Source organism: Apostichopus japonicus, chromosome 8 (assembly GCF_037975245.1).
Source record: "Apostichopus japonicus isolate 1M-3 chromosome 8, ASM3797524v1, whole genome shotgun sequence".
NCBI lineage: Eukaryota > Metazoa > Echinodermata > Holothuroidea > Aspidochirotida > Stichopodidae > Apostichopus > Apostichopus japonicus.
Window position 1 is genome coordinate 33,468,967 of NC_092568.1, and position 25,168 is coordinate 33,494,134.

The following is a 25,168-nucleotide window of genomic DNA, read 5'->3' on the forward strand; positions in this document are numbered from 1 at the left end:
TTCAATCGTTTCAATCTAACTGTAGTGCGGCGAAAGTTTGCGTTTTACTGGGTAATATTATTCAGTGCAAAAACCGGCTGATTAATTTGATAAAGTGTATCACATTTCAGACAATATTTAGGTCCTCTTTTTTTTTAGAATCATCTGAAACTTTCAACATTCAATCAATATATGAAAGTAAACGAGAATAGCTTAGAGGGACTGGCAACTAAATGATATGTGTTTTTTTCATATAGGCATATTTACCCGGGAAGTATAGAATATTGGTTATAACCTTGTTTGCATTGAAAACTCTGATATTTGTCAATTCGTATGACTCCCAAAAGCAGGTAAAATTATAGCCAATTTATACAACAAGAAAGAAATCACATTTTCAAAAAGATAAAGAAATAAACGAATAAATAAATGAATAAACAATCCAAACGAACAAACACACGCAAGAAAACAAAATGCAAATTAAAAAAAAATTGTAATTTATATAGGCTGCATGTCATCTAATTATGATAACGTTAAATGATGTTTCAATTACGTGAAGCCCCTGCAGTGCGACACGGGCTATTCCACTTCACCAATCACACATCTTAATTATAAAACACAAACTGCAAGTGTGTAGGGACAGACTTTTAGGTAGAGCCATAGTTACAAACCTTTCACATAGCCATATGTTTAAAATAATATGATGCATTATAGTGTGTACCATATTAGCTACATCACTATAGTTTCCGTCACACCAGATGGCTTCCCATAGTAACGGTTTGTTGACCACCACGGTGCGTAACATAATCATCCAATAAACCTATGGAAGCATGCTCCCCCTTTATAGCTATAATAAACCGGAAAGTGATAAATTTCATTCAACGATTAACTGCTATAATATAAATTGAGATTATGGAAAACCCAGAAGTTTCTTTTTTAAGACCTCTTGCCCTCAATGTGATACTTAATCCAGCTATTAAAATTTACGACTGAGTTTTTTTTTCAAGTTAAATATTCTAACGATCCTTATGGAAGAAACTTCCGACCTATTTGAAGCTATAAGTAATCTTTTGTTAACACCCAAACTATAGTCAAACCTTTAGTATGTTATCGTCCAGTGAGTAAATCGAAAGACTTTTACAAGTGGGGGTGCTAATTGAGCTGAAGAAAGTCAGTCCCTTCTATAATCCTTTTAATTGCTGTTTTCTACTGTGGAAGGCTTGATTGAGTTGCCGTTTCTCAATTTGTGGTCATGAAGGTCATTTCAGTGGGTATTTCTCCTTTCTTTAACCCTTGTTTGTGTGCTGGTCATTATATAGTATAAGCATCATTGATCCGTCGATAACAACTCCAGATTCAATAGCAACATCCATGGACATTAAAAGGATACCACCGGGGCGTCTCTACATAATTGATCACGTGACTGGTGCACCCCGTATTCCACCCCTTTCTTTATGTTTTTCTGAAACGAGACTCATTTTCTCACCATCTGTGAAAAAGCGAGTTTCATGGTGGGCCGCAAACCCTGCCTGATTAACTGGGATCTGGAAGTGAAATCAGTTTCCTTGTTACGTATAGCATTTGTAGAATAACAATTTCAATGTTACCGTAGTTTTGGTTTTCTTGTCCGTAACTCTTGGGTTGCACGCTGCGAAATGTGTACAAATCCAGCTGCAGCTGACATGTATCAAAGAGTGGTTGGAGCTCCTACAAAGACCTGTGCATATATATTTGACCGCCTTTACATGCATGGTAATGAGGTAGGTATGTATATATAGCCTACTCCGGTTGGAGTTTGAATAGTTTTAGTCTTGTTTGTAACAGGTAATTTTACCTCCAGACGATTTGACTGTATATATGTAGATTTAACAAGTAAGAGGGTGTTGGTACATAATCTGCCAAGAGCAGTGTCAAAACGCATTTTTTTTGTACCTGTTTTTCTTGATATCTCTCTGTATATTATGTACTTAAATAAAGGGGGAAGGAGTTGGTAAATATTAATTATAAACTTCATCTCATATTTTCCTCTTTTAACCCTCAGTTTATGAAATGACGTAATCACCGACGGGATCGCATACTTGAACCAGCCCCGATTGATCGAGGACCAAAGATGTGGACCAATACTCTCTTAAAATGTTAGACTGAAGAATTCAGTCTTCTTTGAGACTGAAATTTTTTTCAGTGTTATACACTGAGTTTAGACTGAGAAACACTCTACTTAGACTGTATTATCAGTTACACCGTTCAGTCGCTGTTTTGGACTGACTTTATTAACCAATCAGCTAATCACATGTGGCATGTCATCTTACCATTTTCAGTCTCTGTATTCCACTGAAAAATGTATCCAATCAGAGAACAGAAATGCGCCTACGTCATCCGAAAACTTGCAAATACGCCGCAAAAATAAGTGTGACAACGAGCGCTACAACTTGTGTACATATATACTACTATATTCTTCGCTTAGCCAGGTACTCGCTGTACTGTACGTACGCACGCCGTACACACAGCTAGGCATGAACGAGACAGACGACCGTATGTCTAAGCTAGAGTAAAGGTTATAAATTAGCAATGGCTGAGTCTTTAAGAACTTTTCTTACAAATAAAGGTTTCCACGAAGAAGTGATAACAGTGTTCGAGGGTATGTATGTATGTTTTTTGTTGTTTTCCAATTAATACAGAATAAAAGCTTGGCAGTTCGTAACGTTAGTTATTCTAGGCTTGTGCGCGAGGTAGGCCTAGCTAGGCTGTACTATAGCAAATAGGGCCTAGGCTGTTGTTATAATTGGTGGGGCCTATTAACACGATCGTCGGGCGAATAAGCACGCCGGTCCTGCATATGTACCCGATCGTCGGGCAAATCAGCCCGCCTGTCCTGCGTATGTACCCGATCGTCGGGCAAATCAGCCCGTCTGTCCTGCATATGTACCCGATCGTCGGGCGAATAAGCACGCTTGTCCTGCAGTATGTACTCGATCGTCCCAAAATGAATCTAGGCTAGGTTAACCTCATAACAAATACTTGGACATAATAATGCTCAAGAAATTGCAAAACACAGTACTATTATGCATAGATTGTAAGCACCCTTAATTATTTGAAAAATGTAGTGACTGCTACAGCCATTACAGCATGAAGCTATCACGGTACCAGATCGTTGGGCAAATTAGCCCGCCTGTCCTGCATATGAACCCAATCGTCGGGCGAATAAGCACGCTTGTCAGGACTGCAATATGTACTCGATCGTCCCAAATGAATCTAGGCTAGGTTAACCTCATAACAAATACTTGAACATAATAATGCTCAAGAAATTGCAAAACACAGTACTATTATGCATAGATTGTAAGCACCCTTAATTATTTGAAAAAATGTAGTGACTTCTACAGCCATTACAGCATGAAGCTAACACGATTCTGTTAAACCATTACCCTTGTATTTAAATCATGTGGAAACTGGAAAAGAATTGGTATGCTTTTGTTATTTTATTAAACATATAGTGGGCCATCAGTCTTTATTATAAGATTTTACAGTAATATTACCATTCACTAATGTTATGAAATCAGTTTCTTTTACAAGCAGATAGACATATTAGTGAAATCAGTAGGCTAAAATGTAAATCATATTCCTTGTTCACTGGTTTTCTATGCTGATGTAATGGAATCAGGAGATGTCATGAACAATTTATCCTTAAAAAGAGAAATTTCTGAAAACAACTAACAACAAACCTTGCTTGGTAACCATGTACCTGCCAAAATCAACATGATAACCCATAAATGTTAGGTTGAATTTGAATCCACCTTCACATAACACATCTCACCCGCCATGGATGACATATTGCTGCCTATCGTGAATTGATATATCTCCTTTGTACAATGCCAGTCATGTTCTTGTTTCTCCATTCTCTCCTAAATATTATTCTAGTCTAGTCTCTCTACCTCTCAACATATCATTTTTTAAGAATGTTTTGATTTATACCATATTGCTTGTCCTTTATCACATTTATTTTTATCTTCACCAAACAGGAGGGCACATATTGAGAGTACAGCACAGGGCAGACAAGGACAATATTGACAGCCTTTCATCCTATCTCTCGGACCAGAATTGAACCCCAAACAATTCTTCATTGTGGCAGATAAACTGGCCATTCCAGCTGGGACAGAGGCGTAGAACATACATTTAACATAGACTATGCTCCCCCTCTACAACACTAGTTTTGTGAGTTCCATGCTTCCATGGTGTATGGAATTTTGCAACCAACAGAAGTGAAGTCTCTCGTCCGTATCCATGCCACATCTATAAGGGCAGCCAGCATGGAGTTACTTCAAGGAGTGAATGTTACTTTTTTATTGCTCTGTAGTCCGGAACCACGTGTGTCAGCATGGAGTAGCTTTAAAAGGGTGTGAAGACTCGCGCAAAAAGAACGTCTAATGCCGGTAATCTGACCTAGTTTCGAATGAGGTGTAACAGAAGTGTTAGACACTGCCATCGATCCCAGAAAATACAAACACAGCTTGCTACCGTCGGTAATTAGACACTAGTGTACAGTCAGTACATACAGCTACCGTCAATACCCACATTACAGTGTATAAACGATACAGCGATGAACATCTCAGGTCCAGCTAAAGATATCAAGGTATCACGTTTCATTACTGTCTGTCTTTTTTAGCGACACGAACAAACATCACTTGCAAGCAACAGAAAGTTAACTTTTTCAGATGGCTGCATGCTGTTTGGGACAAATCTTCAATGCCTTTAAGGAGTAACTAACACATACCCTAAAACGTTAAATTGATTACCCGGAGTTTACAAACAGTTTTATATGAATAGGGAGGGCTCCAGAAATAAATATTTAATTGATTTTTGGTTTTTAAAAATGTTTTTTAATGATACTGATCTAATTATGAATGTAATTAAACAAACACCTAGTTGCCAAAAAAACTTTGTTGTATGATTTTTCGAGCATGTTATTTTAATGTTTACTTTAATGTTCCTACATTTCACTGCACTCACTATGTTGAAGGTTTATTTAATTAAGCAATTAATTAAGCTAATATTATTTATTGTGCACAATATTCCATAATTTGTTCCATGAAAAGCAAGTAACCTGATTATTATAAAGTCAGTAACTGTAGAAAATTCCATTTGAGAATATCCTTTCCTCATTATTCCCCCCCCCCCATTTTTTTTAAATTTTAGTGATGTAATGAGTCAAAACTGTTTTCAATTTTTTAGTCGACTCTCGAGTGACATTTCTTTTTCAGCTAGAGGCCGACATTAAAGGATTCACGTGAGATAATTTATAAAACTTTAAAATTTGATTGAAATCCCAATCAAAATCACTATATATGATTACTATCAGAAAGTTAAGAAATAATTGAGGGTGGTATAATAGTCACATGTACTGTTTTTGCATACAAATTTGCTTTATATGAATGCCATATCATGAAATCGTGAATGCAGTATATAATAGTTCATGTTTATCTAATAGCCATTATGAAGTTTGTGCCATTCTGTCAACTGCTTGCTTGTAACATTTTGTTTTGTGTGTGCTGGATAATGACTTTCAGCAATCGCCAATCTATATCATTGAAACACAAAGTATTAAATGTTCACCGCACTGATATATAGTTTGACCATTCCTAATATTTTATAAATAACCTGCTGAAAATTTGTCATATGTTTTCCCCATTTTGAAATCATTCTAAGAAAATTGTTGCTACTATACATTAATGATTCACAACTGGAAAAAAGGCAATGTACCAGATCCATTGTACTATCGTCGTGTTTCCATCATATCCCTTTTGTAAAGGCAAGATCGTATAGTTACTATATCCTTTACAGTGGAAAATTTAAAGTTCAGTGAGATCGGGAGATGGGATCAGCTGGGTATATAACCACTCAATTTACAGCTGTGTTGTCAATGAATTCCAGGATATTACCACCTGGTGGTGACATACAAAGAATTTAAAGTGCTTTCTGTTACAGTGGTGTTGCCAGACATTTGAATCTTGGTTGGTGATATGTCTATTTGTGAATTCCTTCTCGGGGGAGGGGTTCCCCAGGCCACCCATTGGCGACACCACTGATCTGTTCTCAGCTCACCTAATCCTTTCCAAAAAAATTAAAGAACATTTTAGATCCAGGCCCAATTCAAGCAGAAATTTGACAGATTAATATTGAACTGAAAATATGTCACTGTTATGTAAAGTATCTTTATAATTTGAACGTTTGTTGCAAAGATAACATGTTTTGTTGAACATCCCTCAGAATATTGTAGTTTTGATTTCTGTTTTTTTTTAATATATTAAAAATTATATAAGAATATATAAGTGGGTTAGTGGGAATAAAATTACTGTTCGGTGGATATTGACAATTATATTTCTTGATGGAATACCATTTTTAATGTACTTTGTGTGTGACTGTCACAATAATTTTCTGGTCTTTATAGCCTAACATGATTGGATGTGAAGGTGAAGTCACTCCATGAAGTAGCACCTTTCAGTAAATTCCCCTGCATTAACAGATCATTGAATGTTGTCTTGATGACCTTAACTGCATCTTTATTGAAGAATTCCAGCACTTAGCCAACACGGAGGATCTATAGAAAAGCTTGCTCAATCCAGAATTTGCAATTTATAAAATTGACAGTATAGCTGTGATGTGTAATAATTCAGTCTAAAGGACCGACTGTTCAGTCTGATATCAGTCTTATAGACTGAAAGTATTCAATCTTATTAAGACTGGTGCTGCAATAAATCAGTCTAAACTGCTGACTGTTCAGTCTAAAGTGGTTTGATTTTCAGTCTATTAGACTGAAGAGTATTTAGTCTAATTAAGACTGACCTTCAGTCTTTACATTTCAGACTGGAATTCAGTCTAAGTAGTCTGATCCCTTATCCCATCCATCATTAGACTGAAATTTCAGTCGATTAGACTGAAATTTCAGTCTCTCATTTTAAGAGAGTAGGAAACTGAACGTCGGTCTCCTCTTAGCAGTAGCTGGCACCTTTTTGACGAGTATCTCCATGATCGGTACGTTAGAGCAGACGTCAATGGAGTCACGTGATTCTATTTCACGTCCAGCTAAGAGTGACGTATGGGAAAGGTTGGGTGACGTCACAGATCTCCTCCGTCAAAATCATCTCAAAGTCATCCAACTTCGACAGAAACTGGATCGATTAACCTTCAAATTTAATGAAACAGATGAGGATGAGAAAGATACACAGAATGTCTTGATCAAGCGGCATTTGATGGACACTGTACACGTGGAGCAACCACCAGTGACGTCACGTGGTAACATGATGCCTTTTGTAGAATTCGGAAAAACAGCAGAGAAATTTGTCAAAGAAGACATCCAGTTGATTTCTTCTCAAATTGATAAATCGGAGAGGATGTTTGATTGTAAAGATATCGCATCTAGGGATGAGATTAGCTATATCGGTAACGGATACACAAAGTCGGTAAGTTTGGTGTCCATCAATGGGACCAAAGTGGCCTTGAAGCGTCCAACTATGGGGGGCAAAGATATGACCCATTGCGTGGAGAGTGGTACATCAAGAGCTGACTGTTGGACGTTATCTAGTTACAAAGTATTGAAAGAAATGGCGTTATTGCATCAACTAAACCACCCTGGTATTATAAAGGTGAGTATAGGCTTGTTTTGATTTCATAACCATTCTATATATATTACATTCAATGTAAACTTGAAATTAATTTAATAATGCCCAACATTATCATGGTCATTAACATGGTTCTCGTGCAAAGTTTATTCAACGCAAATTTGTAAAATTAGACTGAGAAGTTTGGATATTTCAAATGTAGACTTTTCTAATAATTGGAAGAATTAGGAAAACAACTTACGGTCGTAATAAACAAGACTTACTATTCAACAAAGTGGAACGGATCAAAGGAATTGAAGGCTAGCACGTTATTCGAAAACAGTGAGGGACCTCTGGATTACAAACCCAACGCTTAGGCTAACAACTGAGATATCCAGCCCTTAGTTGGTAGTGTTCCCTATATAGCTATTTCTTTGTCAATGGAGCCAATCAGAAGCCACGGTACCTTACATGCCGTGTAACCAAAGATCACGCCCCAGTTTCATTAGATACGACTCAGAAAGCGACACTAGGGAAGGAATTTCTTGAGAATTCGACTTTACATCGTATTCATAAGCTCCTCTTATGCCTTCGTCTCTCTTACTTCTACGTTATACTTCCGACCTCCACCTCCCCACACATCCTTCATTGTCATGTTAATTTATTCACCCCCCCCCCCACACACACCGACTTCCCATCCCTCGTTGTCATGTTAATTTATCAATCAAATGGAAAGTTTAAGGAAACAAACCACGTTCGATATTACGTAAGCTATTGCGTATATATATATATGTATGTATGTATATATATATATATATATATATATATATATATATATATATATATATATATATATATATATATATATATATATATATATATATCTTTACATATGCAACTGTATAACAGTTATCCATACCTTATATTACTCACTACAGCTTATTGAGCTGTCACTAGCAATTATCTTGAAAACCCATTACACTTGATACAATGTCACGCAGGATTCTTTCTCTTTCAAAGACTATACCTAGCACTCTGATTAAGTGAAGCGCGACTAGCTTCCTCTTACTTTAAAAAATAACCTAAGTAAGATAATACTTTGTAAAGTAAGGCATGTGTGAGGGGAACAAATTGCAAAATGGGTCACATAACATCATTTTCGTTCTGGTTGTTGATGTGCTGTTCCCATTATTATTGGTAACGATGCTTTGGCATCCATCAGAACCTATGCAGTCAAGTCGGCGTGTGTGTATGTGTATGTGACGCCCTTATGGAAAGCCATTTTAACAATTTTAATCGGGAATTTCGGATATCTCGAAATAATTTCAGATATCTCAAATTAAATTACAGATATCTCCAATTTATTTCAGATATCTACAAATAATTGCAGATATCTTAAAATCAATTTCAGATATCTCGAATTCAATTTCGGATATCTCGAATTCAATTTCGGATATCTGAATTAGAATTTCAGATATCTCGAAATCTATTTTAGATATCTCGAATTCAATTTCAGATATCTCGAATTCAATTTCAGATATCTGAATTAGAATTTCAGATATCTCGAAATCTATTTTAGATATCTCGAATTCAATTTCAGATATCTCGAATTCAATTTCAGATATCTGAATTAGAATTTCAGATATCTCGAAATCTATTTTAGATATCTCGAATTCAATTTCAGATATCTGAAATAAGAAATAATTTCAGATATCTAAAATTCCCGATTAAATGTTAAAATGGCTTTCCATACGCCCTAGCTTGTAAACACGATATCTCCAGAAGGAAACATGTGATTGATGTCATACTTGGTATATATATTGGTCGTGGTCAGTAGATGATCCCTACTGTTTTTGATGGGGCTATCATGCATATTGATGAGGTGTCGGGGTTTAATGAAAAATTCTGAAAATGTCGTTATCTCTTCAATTACCGTATGTCCGATTTAGTTCGTACTGGGTCTGGTGATGTAACTATATAGTAAGTTCATATTCTTTGCAACAACCAAGGTTACCTCATTAATATTCATGATGGGTAGGGTTTTATGGGAAATTGTCAAAAACAGCTTGTAAATATGATATCTCAACAACCACAAATTGAATCAATGTCATACTTAGTAGGTTAATGCCCTGTGATGAGTAGATTGTTTTTGTTTACCATGTCATGAATATTTATGAATGGACATGGCTTATCGTAACCTTTGGTTCATGCTGGTATGGTGATGTTGGTACAGAATTAAGCACATTTTCATGACATTTCCATCTTTATGTCATTAATATTCATCAAATTGTAAGAAATGGCTTTTAAACACAAGACAAGAACCAACAGTTCTATGATTTTCATCCTTGACATATTTGGTTTTCACATTACTTTCATACAATCAACCGTGTACATTTTGGTGTGCATATCATGAATATTAATCAGTGAACATAAAATTCTTAATCAGATATCTCTGCAATAGTATGTGTCTAATTAGCTGTATACATATGTACTTGGATAATACAATGAAAGTACAGTATCTAAATATGCTTATGAGATCATAAAATTTGACCTCATTAATATTCATGCATGTTCCCATTTTTATACTATGTCACTACATAGACTTTGTCAACATTATAACTGACTCCTGATACCCTTATATGTTGATGCATTAGTCAATAGACAATCTTCTTCATTTTGGTGTGCAGAAGTCCATGAATACTAACATGCATGGCTTACACACTATGAATATGCTTAGGCGTTTGTGAACGACACCTCAAAACAAAACCAATTCCCCCCCCCCCCCAAAAAAAAAAATGGCAAAATGTCAGAAAATGAGAAAAAATAGTTAACAAAGATTTTTGTTTGTCCTCGAGTTTTTAAGCAATTGTACATGAAATGATCTGGAGACTACAAAAAAAATGCTATGAGAGGATATTCCAGTTTTGAAAATATGATTGATCGCTTTGGATCTATCTAGCATATGTTTATAGAAATCATGTTTTATTGAAAAAAAAATTTTTTTTTACTGCGTCAACTCATCCATTGTGTTACAACCGTGACTAAAAAAAGCTTTAACATATAATATAAGTTATTATTACATGTCAAGTTGTCAACGGATAATCTCCTGCTGATAAAGAAAGGTCACGGTTTATATGTATTTTGATAATTTAATCCAAAAGCTTTTCTCTGCATGTTAAGATGTCAAAGTCACCCTGCATGGTGTAATGTTATATCAATTGAGGTAATAAGCTGTACACTCATGTGCGTGCGTGTATCGGTAAGACCTAAAAAGAGAGGGAAATAAGGCAACTCTAATAAACTCGAAAGCTTCCTCCCTGCAGAAATTTTCATGAGGCGATGAAAGGAAGCCTCCGTATAGTATAATATCACGTATAGTTATTATTGTTGCGGCCAATAGATCAAATCTGTTCCTAATTGTAATTGGATACAATTCCGATTCATCTTTTAGTGCACCATGTCAATCTTTTGGAAGGAATTCTTTTAAAAGAATAGTTAATTGAAACCAGCGGGTCGACTTTGTGTTGAGCTTTTAAATTCGGAATTCGATTAGTTTGATATATTCTCATGGGAGGTACAGAGGAATGTTGCATCGAAATCGATTCATTATTGCCCTATATATATATATATATATATATATATATATATATATATATATATATTCTCATGACATAAGAGTGACGTTTCACAGTCCATGCATTATTAGTCCAGACTGTCCTACTTAGTATAGATCACTTATTGATGGAACTGATTTTTTTCACCCATGCATGGCACCTTTTATGGCCTATTTGTCAATCATGCATTCCCAAGTACCACCATACTTAGTCAAAGTGGTTAAATTTGCGCATTCATAACCTAAAGATATACAATAATAACTTTTAAAAATCTGGTCAAAAAAAATATTAAAAAAATGAATACAGCACAACAATAATAATAACAATGCCACGGTCAATGTAAAGTTATTAGTAACGTAAATCAAGCGATCAATGGTGCATTTGGAGATCACACTATATGGTTTTAGTTTACGTCTCTTTCTACTAAAGTAACAATCAATATATATATCTTGCAGCGATTTTCACTTTATAATTCTGGATGAGTTCTCTCAGACTTTGTAGAATCATTTTCTTCAATTCAAGAGTAAAAAAAAAGAAGGCTAAAGCTATTTTCTTTCTCCCTTTTTGGTTGATAATCATTCTGACATGTCTTGAAAAACAGCTCCAGGCTTCAAGGAAATGGAAAGGAAAAACGAGATAAAGATTTTCGTATTTGGTCAGTCAAGAAGAAAGAAAAGAATGAAAGATCAAAACTTATAAGAAGCTGTATTTGAAAGAGGCCTTTTGGGAGGGCATACACATGTAAGGAATCCTCGACAATTAACATATCAAATTTAAGTTACAAGTTTTGACAGTATATTACCCGCGTGCTCTTTCGTTTTCGTCAAGTCCGTATAGATTTTGAAAGATTATGGCTTGTTTTGTATAATTTATTTAGCCCCAGTTGTTTACGAATATTTGGTCAGAAATATACGATGCAGTGGTGCTCAGGATTGGTGTTGATGTTGGGGGAGGGGGGGGGGGGCATTCTGAATTTCCCGACTGATTTAGGTAGAGGCATGAATTTTTATGGAAGGGTCAGAGGCGAATCAAGGATTTTTCAAAGTGGGGTATCTGGGGATCTTGCTCAGAAAAAAAAGATCGACTTCCAAAAAGATTCGACATCAAATGGTGCATTCTGGGACAAATTAAAACTTCAAGTTCTAGGTCTATAATTAACACTAAATGAAAGGTTGTGCTAATAAATAGTCTGGGTTGTTTTATGACGTCGACATTTCGGGTTGTACATCCGCTGCAGTGGTCTAATTCTTTCCCGGCTGTATGTAAACTTGTCCCCGACTGAACCATATCCCCGACTGACGATGAGACGAGGTAGGGGTCGTGCCTAGCACTCTCACCCCCCCTTCTTTACGCACGCCACTGATATGGTGCAAACTGTACAATCCAACGCAAAAATTTGGTTTTACTATACGCACGACTGCTTCGATTTGAACAGTCTTTATCATGCATGTGAGTGATTATTCTTGGATATTATAATAAATTGTGTCGGAAAATTAATGAGAATATTGATCAGTTATTCATCACATAACCACCTCCAGATAAAAGTAAGAAGAAAAAACGACTGTTCATGCAGTCGCATTGCGAAGCGCATCATAACCATTAAATATAGCCATTATCATTCATCGTTGCCAAAAGCTTGCCATCTTTATATGTAAATGTCTACGAAAAGGCCTTGATATATTTTTGTTTAGGAATTGCAAATTAGGTTCCTTTGCAAATCTTCCTTAAAGGAGAATTATCTGTATAAGGACGAATAAATTATGCCGATACTGAGTACTGTGCATTACATGTTGATATAGATGATTTGAATAAGCCTAGAATCAGGTGTTTATTTTATATCCTGTTTGTCAACTGTGATTTCTTTCTGTGAGTCGTACTCTTTCTTGAGATTATTACATAAATCATGGACCACAATAATAACACAAAAGATTAATTTTATCTGTAATTTTTAGTCTCATCATACAAACCATAATTCATACTTCCCTTTACCGCATAATAATAATAATACCATATCGTACTCGGAAGGGCTTTGAGAGGAAACACATGTTTGTGAGAGCAAAAACAAAAAAATAAAAAGGAAGACATGAAGATTTTGTTTAAGGAAGAGATAACTTGCACTTAATATAATAAGCACCACTCCAAATCCTTAAGTACTTAGTTGCATTAAAACGTGACAGATAGGATCAAATTTACATAAAACGTCGTCGATGGAGATGGATCCATGCAGCGTATATGAATTTGTATGCACGATCGATAAATGTCATGGGTGTAAGCATGTATATATAGCTATATGGTTAAATTTAGAAAATCTGAATGTTCTTGAATATGAAAAACCTTCCCGACTTGCTGATGCTTTTTAAGAAAACTTCAGGCCACCTAAAGAATTAATTTTCTTCTTGAGGTATATATATATATATATATAGATAGATATACATACACACCTATATATATATATGTATATATATATATATATATATATATATATATATAAACATACACACACACATATATATATATAGCCTATACATAGCCTATATATAGCCTATATATAGCCTATATATAGCCTATATATAGCCTATATATATATATATATATATATATATATATATATATATATATATATATATATATATATATATATATATATATATATATATATATATATATATATATTCCTTCTTCCCCTTCCATCCTGTTTCCACTTCCCCTCTCATTTTTTTGCATTTGCTGTATATATACAAGGTAAAAAAAAAAAATTTGCGCTAACTCACCTTTGCCAATATTTTCTTTTTTCTTTCTCTTTTGCTATGAGTCATGCTTTTCTAATTTCCTTGTGACTCAGTTGAGGCATAAATTGTAGATTAATGTAGGCAAACGTTGCAGATTTATTGTAATTTTCTTATTCCATGCGCTTCGTTTCCTCCCAATTGCATCGGGAACAATTATTGCTCTCAGTTGTCTCTGACTGTTCATTATAGGATCGACGACTTGTAGAAATTGCAGACTCTTTGCAGAATTAAATTGCAGTAATACTCTTAAATTTACGATATATTGGTTTTTGCATTATAAACAGGCAAACAAAAACTGCCGTATATACTTGTAATACTTTATTGAAGCTGTTCATAAATAATTAATGTACTCTCTGTATACTAAGAGTGGGCGGTGGCTTTGCGAACATGTGCTTCACGAAAATATAGGATATGGTGTAGGATAAGTTGTATTAGCAAGATTGGGAGTATAACGTATGTGTTTGCAGTAGAAAGTCGTTTTCATTAAGTTACGAAATTGGTTGGCTTTGAATTTTCGCCATACTAACACTAGAAAAACAAAATATTCGAATGTCAATTTTAAGTTTGTCATTAGAACGTTATCAGCGATAACAGCCCCAAAAAAGGAACATATTGCGTCATTTGAAATATACTGACGGAAATTTTGCTTAAAGACGGTGTATATATGAAAAGCATATAGTCAGTCAAATTTGTATACACAGTTTATATATTTATACACAGAATTACATATGAATCTAGTGATCTACACTGCTATAATTGGATTTTTAAATATAAAAAACAAACACTAAAAGCATTAAAAATAAACTGAAAAGATGTTTTCGCGAGAAGACCGAACTAAAGTTACTAACTTATAGCAAATGTGCTAGGCTGATAGCAGTACCGTAAATCTGGTTACAAGAGGACAAAACATCTAACCACAGACAGCCGAGGTTTCGCCTCAATTTAAAATTATACAACTGTTATTTTGTTGTTGCTCGCCTGAACTGAAAACGAAATTCTTCGAAACAACCTTTATTCATTATACATCTAACTGAATAGACTTTGTGAGTTTCCTTGGACAATACCGGTTCAATGTACCGTATATCATAACGGTTCACCCAAATAACAGCAGTAATACTATAATGGACTAGATCTGCTACATTATCCAGCCCAGGCTCTTTTGGTTGTCATTTACTGCGATTTTTACATTCATCGTAAACCAGTGAAATCTCCCCCACAAAAATATCAACTTTCATTTGTCTGATAACCTTTGAAGGAGTTTTATTGGTCGTTAAGACGACTTCATTTGACAGGCCGGGAAGTTTTACGACTCGTAAAGTCGGTTAAGTGTGCCTCAAATAAAAACAGGCAAAAGAAAAAGAATAGAAATTGTAATAAAGAAAAAAGATAAAGAAAAAAAAAGGAAATTCTGACTTGGTCTTAAACAATGGAAAGATGGAACTCCCGCGGCATTCTGTTTATTTATTAAGGAGGAAAATTTTATTGATTAGGAGCCGTACGGTTGTTGAACAAACTGGTTCTATAAGCAATATAATTACGTATACATTAAGACCCAAGTGATGGAGTAGGACTATATACATCGTAAAAATAACTCTGCTGTTGACAGGCTTGGAAACAAAATGACTAAAGATGATAAACGATTTGAGCATAACCAATAAGATATACTGATCTCTCTCTTGTCAAATTTATACCGAAACTATGTTTATGACAGCCTCGATAGGAATATATGCAGTTAGAACATCTTGAAGCTGGGATGTTAAGCCAGTTAGTGCGGGCAAACAACCAACCAACTGACTCACCGGGTGAAAATTGACCTCATGCAACTTACTATAGGTCTACGCTTATATCTGTGCATAACATGCTATAACATCCTACAGAATCTAGATACAATTTATAGGCTTCTGTTAGATGTAGCAAATGATAGCAACCAAATAATGAGGGCTTGCAATGCGAACCGGGATATTGTCTGACAATGTCATATGATCCCCACCTCCCCTCCCTCCCCTCCATCTCTCCCCTCCCTCCCCTCCATCTCTCCCCTCCCTTCCCTCCCTCCCAAGCCCACAACTGCTCATGCAGGAAGCTTGTAAAATATAGGAGTTCCCTGGTTTAAAGGAATGCCCTCATTCCCCCAAGTTACTTGTAGCCTATTTAGGTATAGTGTATGCACGATTAGATTACTTTGTACAGCGGACCGGACCAGCGATATATCTTTACACTTAATTGTTTCAAATTTTGCTTTTTGAGGAAAATGCTAGCGGTTCAATCTAATGATAACGCACAAGACGGTTCAACAAGTAAGGTATAAAAATGATAATATAAGGAATACGTCGCGAGACATTACAAGACATGGCAAGAAAAGATCAGGAAAGGAAACTCTACTTGTACTTCCTGTTTTCTAGTTTTAATTTTACCAATTTCTTAATTTTGAATATTTTATATGAAACACACATTACTGATTTTGTTATTCTTGTCTGCTTTGCTTAGCTCAAAATGATGCACCTTCAAAATTTACGTGAGTTTGAGGGTCAAGTATACTTCAAGCCTGGTTAGCGAATTCACTGTGTACAGTAAGAAGCTCTGCTTCTACAATCCATGACTAGGGGTTACTCAGCGTAATTGGAAGTTGATTGATATTACTGTCACGTGACTGACAACCATCTACTATGCAGTGTCAATCCTTTGATTCTGTTTAGCCATTTACATATAAAATCTGTGTATACACGTCTCTCTGTTAGTTGTTGTACATGTGAAGAGTTTACCTGGCGAGTATGTATGTGTCAGTGTTTTTGTGATGGGAATATTTTAAGCTGCGCTCTTCTAAAGGTAATTGAGTTACAAGCCAAGATTTCCATGCATCGGTCGAGAGATTTTAAACTGATAGAGAACTATAAGATGACTCAGAAGGCTAGCGCCTCAATTGTAGGCTAATTTCACCCTCAACGAATTGCTCACGACGATTTTGTTCAAATAAGCGAAAAACGTCGAAAATGTGGCACTGATTTTATCAGACTCTAGATTTGTTGTTGCATGCTAAAGGACCATAGAGGTTGCTTATTCTTACATTGGAAACTTTCATCGTCTTAGCTTTGCCAATGCATGCATTGATAATATGTGTCTATATATATATGAAAACACTACGTGCTACTCGAAAAGATTGGCCAGGCTGTATACATATCAAAAACACGCAGCATTATATGAATCGGCCTCACAAGTTCAATAAATAAATACATATATCTCTATATATCTATATCTATATATCTAAATATATATATATATATATATATATATATATATATATATATATATTATATATATTATATTATATATATATATATATATATATACATACATATATATATATATATATATATATATATATATAGGCTGTGTACATACCACAAAACACACAGCACTATATGAATCGGCCCACAAGTTCAATAAATAAATACATATATCTCTATATATCTATATATATATACACACACATATATATATATATATATATATATATATATATATATATATATATATATATATATATATAGGCTGTGTACATACCACAAAACACACAGCACTATATGAATCGGCCCACAAGTTCAATAAATAAATACATATATCTCTATATATCTATATATATATACACACACATATATATATATATATATATATATATATATATATATATATAGGCTGTGTACATACCACAAAACACACAGCACTATATGAATCGGCCCACAAGTTCAATAAATAAATACATATATCTCTATATATATCTATATATATATACACACATATATATATATATTATATATATATATATATATATATATATATATATACACATTTACATATACATATACATAGGCCTATACATATATGCCTATATATAAACATGTGTTTTGTTTCTTTCCCAAAATTGTCTTCAGTGCACAGTCATACATATATGCATGTAATACTGATCATATTCGTTAAAACCAATTCGCAGAATGACTACTGGTATACTGAGATTTTACCTTCCTTAGGCTTAGTATTACTGAAGTCTGTCTTCAAACTTAGAAATAATAAGAAAAATATACTGGGGCGTATTTGTCTGTCTGTGAACTTCCCAATTTGACTGAATTTTTATACTGTGCAGGTGAACGAAAAAGTACAAACGCAGTTCACTATTTATACATCTTGTAATGCTGAAATGAGAAAAGACAAGCGAACCGTAAATAGCCTATTGGCTATTCTTTGTCGGGTTCCTATACTTTAATCAACCAATCGAAAGCCTAGGGTTGGCTTAAGGCCTTTACAAGTCAGGCAGAACTAATGTATGTCTTTTGGGCACACGAGTTCTTTGTCAGGGTGACATAGTTATTTCTTTGGTCAAAAAAAGTGATTCTCTTCTTTTATACGAAAAGAAAATATCGAATTTTGAAATTCGTTTTGAAGGCGTCACTATAGTAAAATCTTGACGGACATTTGAAAGTGTCAATTAGCTTAAAGGAAATATGTAACACTTGTTGAGAGGGAGTTTTTTTGGTTTGGCTTTCAATGTCTAGTTTATGAACAGTTTTGGAAAATTTCGATTATTCAGTCGCAAACATGTTTAAAACGATATATTGTGCTTTCTACACATCAGAACATGTGCGTGACATAGCTAGACATTTTTCATACGGGGAGGGGGGAGGACAGGAGAGGGGGACCCCTTCCATTTTAAAGTAAAATATCGGGTGCTCCATCCCCTCCCCCCATTCCTCCATTCCCCACCCCACCCCCCAACATATATCCATCCTCCCAATTCTCAATTATGTAACTGATGCATGGTTGAGTTCTTTCTTATTGAGATTTTTTTTTATAAGAAAACAACACGTTAACGATACGGTAGTCCATACAGAGGAGGGATGTCACGTATTCATCACTATAAGCAGATACACTATAAATCTCCCAAGTAAACGTTATCTGGAGGTTGTTCAGTGTTTTGTATAAGCAGCTTCCTCAAATTTTGTTTATCTAAGTCGTAGCAAAGTATAGAGGCTATTAATGTCGAACCTTAACTAAATAGAACACTCCCATGCAAGAAAAGGAAGAGAGAGAAACAAGGAAGCAAGAGAAAAGACCGAGAAACAACCAGATGGATACACTTAATTAACAGTTAATTAACAGTTATGGGTGATCATTGGATTGATAAAAATGGCACAAAGATATATACAAGCAAAAGTATATAACATATAGCTTTAATGGAATTTGTACACCATACGCCAGAAAAAGAGTGGCAAAAAATGTTATCAAATGAAGTCACTCTCCTTTTCAGAAATTCTTTTTTATTATAGCTATGTCTTTATGTGATTATAATATGACGTCATTTTGACATCGATTCATTGTCCTCGTCTAAAAATTCTTAAAAGTTCTTATAGTTGACTTGACCGTAAATGAGTTACCTTATAGGCCTATACTGCAGGTCAATATGCCGAAAGGCAGAGAAGGACCCAGTACCGAATGCAACAGTAAAAAACCAAACGGAGGAGTCATCGATTAATTAATTTAATAAAAGAAAAAATACTTCATTTGCGTTCTTTCAGGATTTTTTGTTGTTGGTATGTTTGTGTCTGGGTTTTTTTTTTTCTGTTTTTTTTTTCTTGCGTTTTTGCTTTTGTGAAATTGTGCTAAAGTGAATAAGAAAAAGTGAAAGAACGGCAAAATTGAAAGACAGATGCCCTAAGACTTCCCATCAAGCTTGTCAAAGCAGTTCTTGAATATCGTAATTTGCAAATGTATTTGCTGCCTCTGGCTGTATACTGTATTGTTTTTGCTCATTTCAAGTAAAATGCCCCGGCGCGTTTAAACTACATTACATTCGGCATGGCTATATAGTATACCTGCCTTGTCAATAAAGAAAACATGTGCGTAGGTGTTTTGTAAGTAACTGTATATATTTGCGCTGTGGTAGACATTGAAGTTGCAAGGGACTACTGTATATAGCGCTTACACAAAGCTCAGAAGAAAGAAAGAGTTCAGACCTTGTACTGTATACTACTGTGTGGGGAGGGAGGCGAGGGGAGGGAGGAGGGGAGGGGAGTGGAGAGGAGGGGAGGGGTAATAGAGTTGATCATAGATCAAAAGTTATACATCCTTCCAGTTTCCTATCGTTTACAAAGCCCGTAGCTTCGGGTCTAAATCTCTATCGTGCTTAACCGGCCTGAATTCATCTCTGACTTCCTGTTCTCAACATTAAACATTTCCAGAATGTGAAGTGCTTCCTGATTCCCGAGATAGTCATTACACATTAGCTTGTTGCTCTATCCAGTAGACTTGACTATCTGTTTGTTTTACATCAGATCAAAACTTCAACGACAATAACGAACAGAACAGACGATGAAATCGGTTTTATCGGAAGTACATAGTTCTTGTTTCCAGTCATCTAACCTCTTATACCCGGAAAACATATATCTGTCTTCGACGTATGGCAGATACATACCGGTTTAGATTTCTTTGCTGTTTGTATGGCTTGGTACGTTAACAGTGTCAAATTGTGGCAGGTTGACACACATATATATGTGCAAATAAAGTTAGAAGGGCATGGGAGGGGGAGGGGCGAGGGGGGAGGGCGAGGGACGGATCGAGGACTGACTTCAAAAATTGGCAATATGTCGACGAAATTCTTAGTTACGTCACTGATTGCATCATGCATGAGATTTATTAAACTGTTCCAGAAGATAAGCTTCACTGCAATCTACAGCATGCTATACGACAGGAGTTACTGTAAGGAACTAATTGCTAGATATATAACGAACTAACTCCGCGATCACGCTTGTTGTACGGTTAATCAATCTCCCGCCATTTCTATCTTTAAGTACGGTATCGTTTTCTAGCAAGGCTGTCGTCTGTCGTCTGTCGAACGCTATGAATAATGTCTCACGGTATATTCTTCCGCCATTCTTTCTCTCGACAATAATATTTATAAACCATACTAAATGGTGCGCTCAACCAGGTACATATCAAATCAACAAACTGTTTCTGAGTCAGTGTGGGAAGTGAAAACGGAGCGCTGTGATATCATGTAAACATGTCTTGATTTGATTGTATAAGGAACGGGACCCGGCACGATTTTACGGCAACACTTTGAAAGTATAACAATTCGCCTCTCATATTATAGGCCTATACTAAACCTATCCCCGTACAATCCCTCTTTGAAAGGGGGACAACCATGATGTTCCCTTAAATATAGTAAATAATCCTTCCGACTGTCCTGCCTTCAAGGTCAACGTCAATATTGCCATCATATATTAGATTAGGAGGCTATAGCATGCTAAACTAGCTACAAGATTTACAACAAAACAAAATATTCCTATACAGGTTTTGAGATTCTCCATGAGTATTCCCCCTTATACACAGAACAGTGTGTTAAATTTTACAATTAAATGTCTCCCTCAAATGGAAACACTTTGATGGAGGCAGGGAGTATATATATTGGGTTATGTACTTGAATTATGACCATTATAGGACCGACTAGCATATTTTAGAGTATGCATGTGATAATTAAGCACACTGTATACGAATGCACGCAAATCCTAATTTTCATAACAATGTCAACATTGCGCATTCTTTCCTGAAGGAATGCTCGCGTCAATGAAGATAAAAAGAACTGTCAATAAGAAATAATATGCTGTACTATTTCTTGCGTAAGTTGTGCCAAACCATCGAGCCAATAAAAAAGAAACATTATGTTATTTTTTTCATCAATTAAGAAGCCTTTTAAAGTCTAAGTCGATACGTTTTGCCAAACCTACCAATTAAACTTGAATTTGATCAAGAGAGGGCACCCTCCTTGATGTTTTAACCAAATGAAGGTAAATGAGGGGGTAATTAATGATTCCAATCATTCCATTCAGTTCTCAACATTTCGTCAACCAGACAGTTTTTGGTTACTTGCCGTCGGCAGGCAACTAACCTATGCAGTCGAATTGGCGTGTGTGTATGCGTGTATGTGTGTATGTGACGCCCTAGCTTGTAAGCACGATATCTCAAGATTTGTAACCTCTACAGACTACAGTTCTCATATTTAGCACGTGGCTTCCCCATAATTAGTACAATAACCCTAAATTTTTGATGGAGATCAAAGGTCATTTGTTGTCATCAAAGGTCACACTCTGTAAAGCCTTGTAAGCACAGCCTTCTAATCACGACATCCCAAGATAGTTTACATCACTCAGGGAGTTGTCCCATAACAACTCCCTGTTTGACACAAGTACTTCAAACAAATCTTTAGGACCATACCACGAGGCTTCAGTGGCAGTAGCCGATATGCAGTGTAAATGAAATATTTTTTGATTTCAATTTATATAGCATTTTAACCTTCTTTCCCCCAGTATACCTGCATGTTTCAACTCTATCTGTCCATATAGAAACCAAAGTTTCCTATTACAGTATTTTAAATTGACATGTTACATGTTTTCAGTTCAGTCCCATATAAGTGATTTAATTGTAACACAATACACATCGGTGATATTTTATTCTTTGCTGTCGCTAACGTCAACACTCATCTGTTTTGTTGTCAAAACCATATAATTCATTAGGTATAGGGTTCTCATACCGCTGACATTTTATAAAGCAAAAAGCGAAATCAAAATGATGGATTTCATATTTCATGTTAAATCGTCCATGCATGCACGCACCCGCCGTTTCGTTATCGTATGCGCATTGGAGGATTGAAATTCTTGGCGCGGTTTTTTCTTTAAAACTTCTTTCAAAACTCAAAACAATAAGGATAATTTCACGAAAAAAAGAAACGGTTTTGATTAATGTCTTCCGAAACAATCGTTACGTGTGTGGATATGTTAAATGTCAGAATGTATAAGTAATGTGCGATAGCACGTAGTGGCCTACGCGGGTTAACTTAGAGGTCGCAAGAAGGGAAAAAACTGGATTTAAAGTAAGAGAAATGAAATTATATACCGTGTTTGGTTGGGATTGTATATAAGGTACAATAAGGTAACCCACTGCATGCTTGCAGTATTTGTCAGTTTGGTTTTTTTTTTTTTTTTTTCATCTGTCTGTCTATATAACTTATAACCTTCTATATAACCATTTAGCCTCTGAAGAAGTCTGTCTATATAACCATTTAGCCTCTGAAGAAGATCCTGCTAGGATCGAAACGTCAGGCCAACTTACTTTCACACATTCTATTACACAGGCTCTCTAGTGGATAAGCAGTTTGCTAACAGTTTTATTTTATATCTATATAACTTATAATATTTATTGATTGAAGCAAAGATATCGTTACCTATATCTCACTTAGTGAGGTACTTCGTTCATTAAAAACTAACTGAGCACTAGATACGCAGATAAAAATGATTTATCAAGATGAAATGTGAATTTTAGCATTTCCCTAATTGATGATCTTTATCCTGATCACCGATGTATACAAACATACAGACACAAAGTCCTCAGTCTGAATACAAAACAAGTGCACAGACACAACGACACAGGTGTGTCTTACATTCAGACTGGGGACCCCATTGTTTTTTCCATTGTTCAAATCCACGTATACCACAACCATAACAATACCCCTAGTTCTTCTGAGGACGTGGTAATTTGTTTCAAATGACGCCTGAGGACTATAGGAATTCCTCAGTCAGAATACAAACCAAGTGCAAACACGCACCCCAACTACCCTCAACCCCCCCCCCCCCCCCATCACGCCCTCCCCCTCACACACGTAACGGTGCTTTTACTATGGAGCTACATTCACATTCAGACTGAGGGCCCCATTGTTTATTTGTTGTTGTTGTTTATTTATTGTTTGAATAATATACAATAATGACAATGCACCTCAACAATGGAATGGATCTAAGAACGTGCAGATTCTTTTCAAATGAACATCTGCGGACCTGAAATTACTCTTCTTTTTTTTCAAGTCCTCAGCTTGAATGCAAAGTTGTGCATATGATATCCAATACTGGGAGGCAGACATGTGGGTCAAAGGTTATTATTAACCACAGTTGTGATTTCTTTAGCATTCCCTATCCGTTCTCACTGCCCCTTACGCACTGTATATGCCTTCAGCCAATGCTTTGAACATAATATTATACGGTTTATGTTATGCCTTTAATAATAATGCAAGCAGCTTTAGGCTATGAAATGTGTTTCTGAGAAAGAAACTCATTGTGTATGTATTACATGAATAATATCGTAATGATGTGGTAAAAACATCGTGGTAACATTTAGGGGTTTTTTGGCAGTCAATTTAACTCTGAGTTTCTTGAATTAGGCGGCGCTTACCGAGAAAGGTATTATAAACAACAGAAAGGTCTAGCCAATTATAAATAGGATGTCTTCATGGTGGTGTTTCATCTTTACCTATCGTATGAATTAACCAACGATGGCACACTTCCGTTATGCGATCCGCTTCACACACTAGTCGCTAATCAGCTACATGGAAACGCAGTGCTTTCACTTAAAAGGAAACAACACTGTCCTTTTTCGAACCTTTCCAGGTAAAGGAAGGTCAACCTATACTGAGGAATAAGAGTCACCCGGATATTATAGGAAAAAATTTACGAGCAATGGTATTTATACAAATCAAAAACAAAACAAACAGGAATATGTTATATTTCATTCATTGGCCATGTTTAGGGGGTTATATAGTTGTATACCCGCAATAAATTACTCCTTGGGTCGAAGTCTGAAACTGTCAAGTTTTACTATGTTATGATATGTCATGACTTCTCAACATAACAGATGAGGGAAAACATTCATCCCAGGTTTGGAAACTCATGATAAAATTCTCATGGTTAAGATAAAGAAAGAATAAAGAAGTAGCCTATTTTGTCTCGTGATTGGAACGTTCTGGTCACGTGATATAATGTGCTATCTGAAGTAAACCTCTACATATATATATACCATACATCGTAGAAAATCACAATGTAGAAAGGCGAAGATATTTCAATGTTAGGCTCATGATAAGACTAATAATGAATGCAGCAAGTTTTCTTTCGCACGTCACAGTATATAACCACATATAAGTGTCAAGTGTCAGGTCTGGCTATACAACCAGTCACTGGCAGCCCAAGGCGCCTAATTGCAAAATATAAAATAAGACCAAAAAAATAAGTAGATACTACGACAGAGAATAGGGTTGTACAATCTATCCTCTACAAAATCCGATTTCGAGTTTAGGGTAATCCGAATCCCCGATACGAGTTTGGACAGT

At 35.6% G+C, this 25,168-nt stretch overlaps 1 protein-coding gene across 5 annotated transcripts in view; it reads left to right on the forward strand.

Moving 5' to 3' along the window:
* LOC139971674 (extracellular tyrosine-protein kinase PKDCC-like) overlaps positions 1 to 25,168 on the forward strand; it is a 46,909-nt gene that overhangs the window by 11,865 nt on the left and 9,876 nt on the right. For 2 of the 5 annotated variants that reach the window (XM_071978346.1, XM_071978351.1), the window contains exons 2-3: positions 2,018 to 2,097; positions 6,935 to 7,613. In XM_071978346.1, coding sequence (XP_071834447.1) covers positions 2,087 to 2,097; positions 6,935 to 7,613 — 690 coding nt within the window. In that variant the 5' untranslated portion in view covers positions 2,018 to 2,086. Of the gene's footprint in view, positions 1 to 1,089; positions 1,244 to 1,444; positions 1,741 to 2,017; positions 2,098 to 6,934; positions 7,614 to 25,168 lie in introns of those variants that run through there. The other 3 variants (XM_071978349.1, XM_071978350.1, XM_071978348.1) reach the window with 3 other exon arrangements.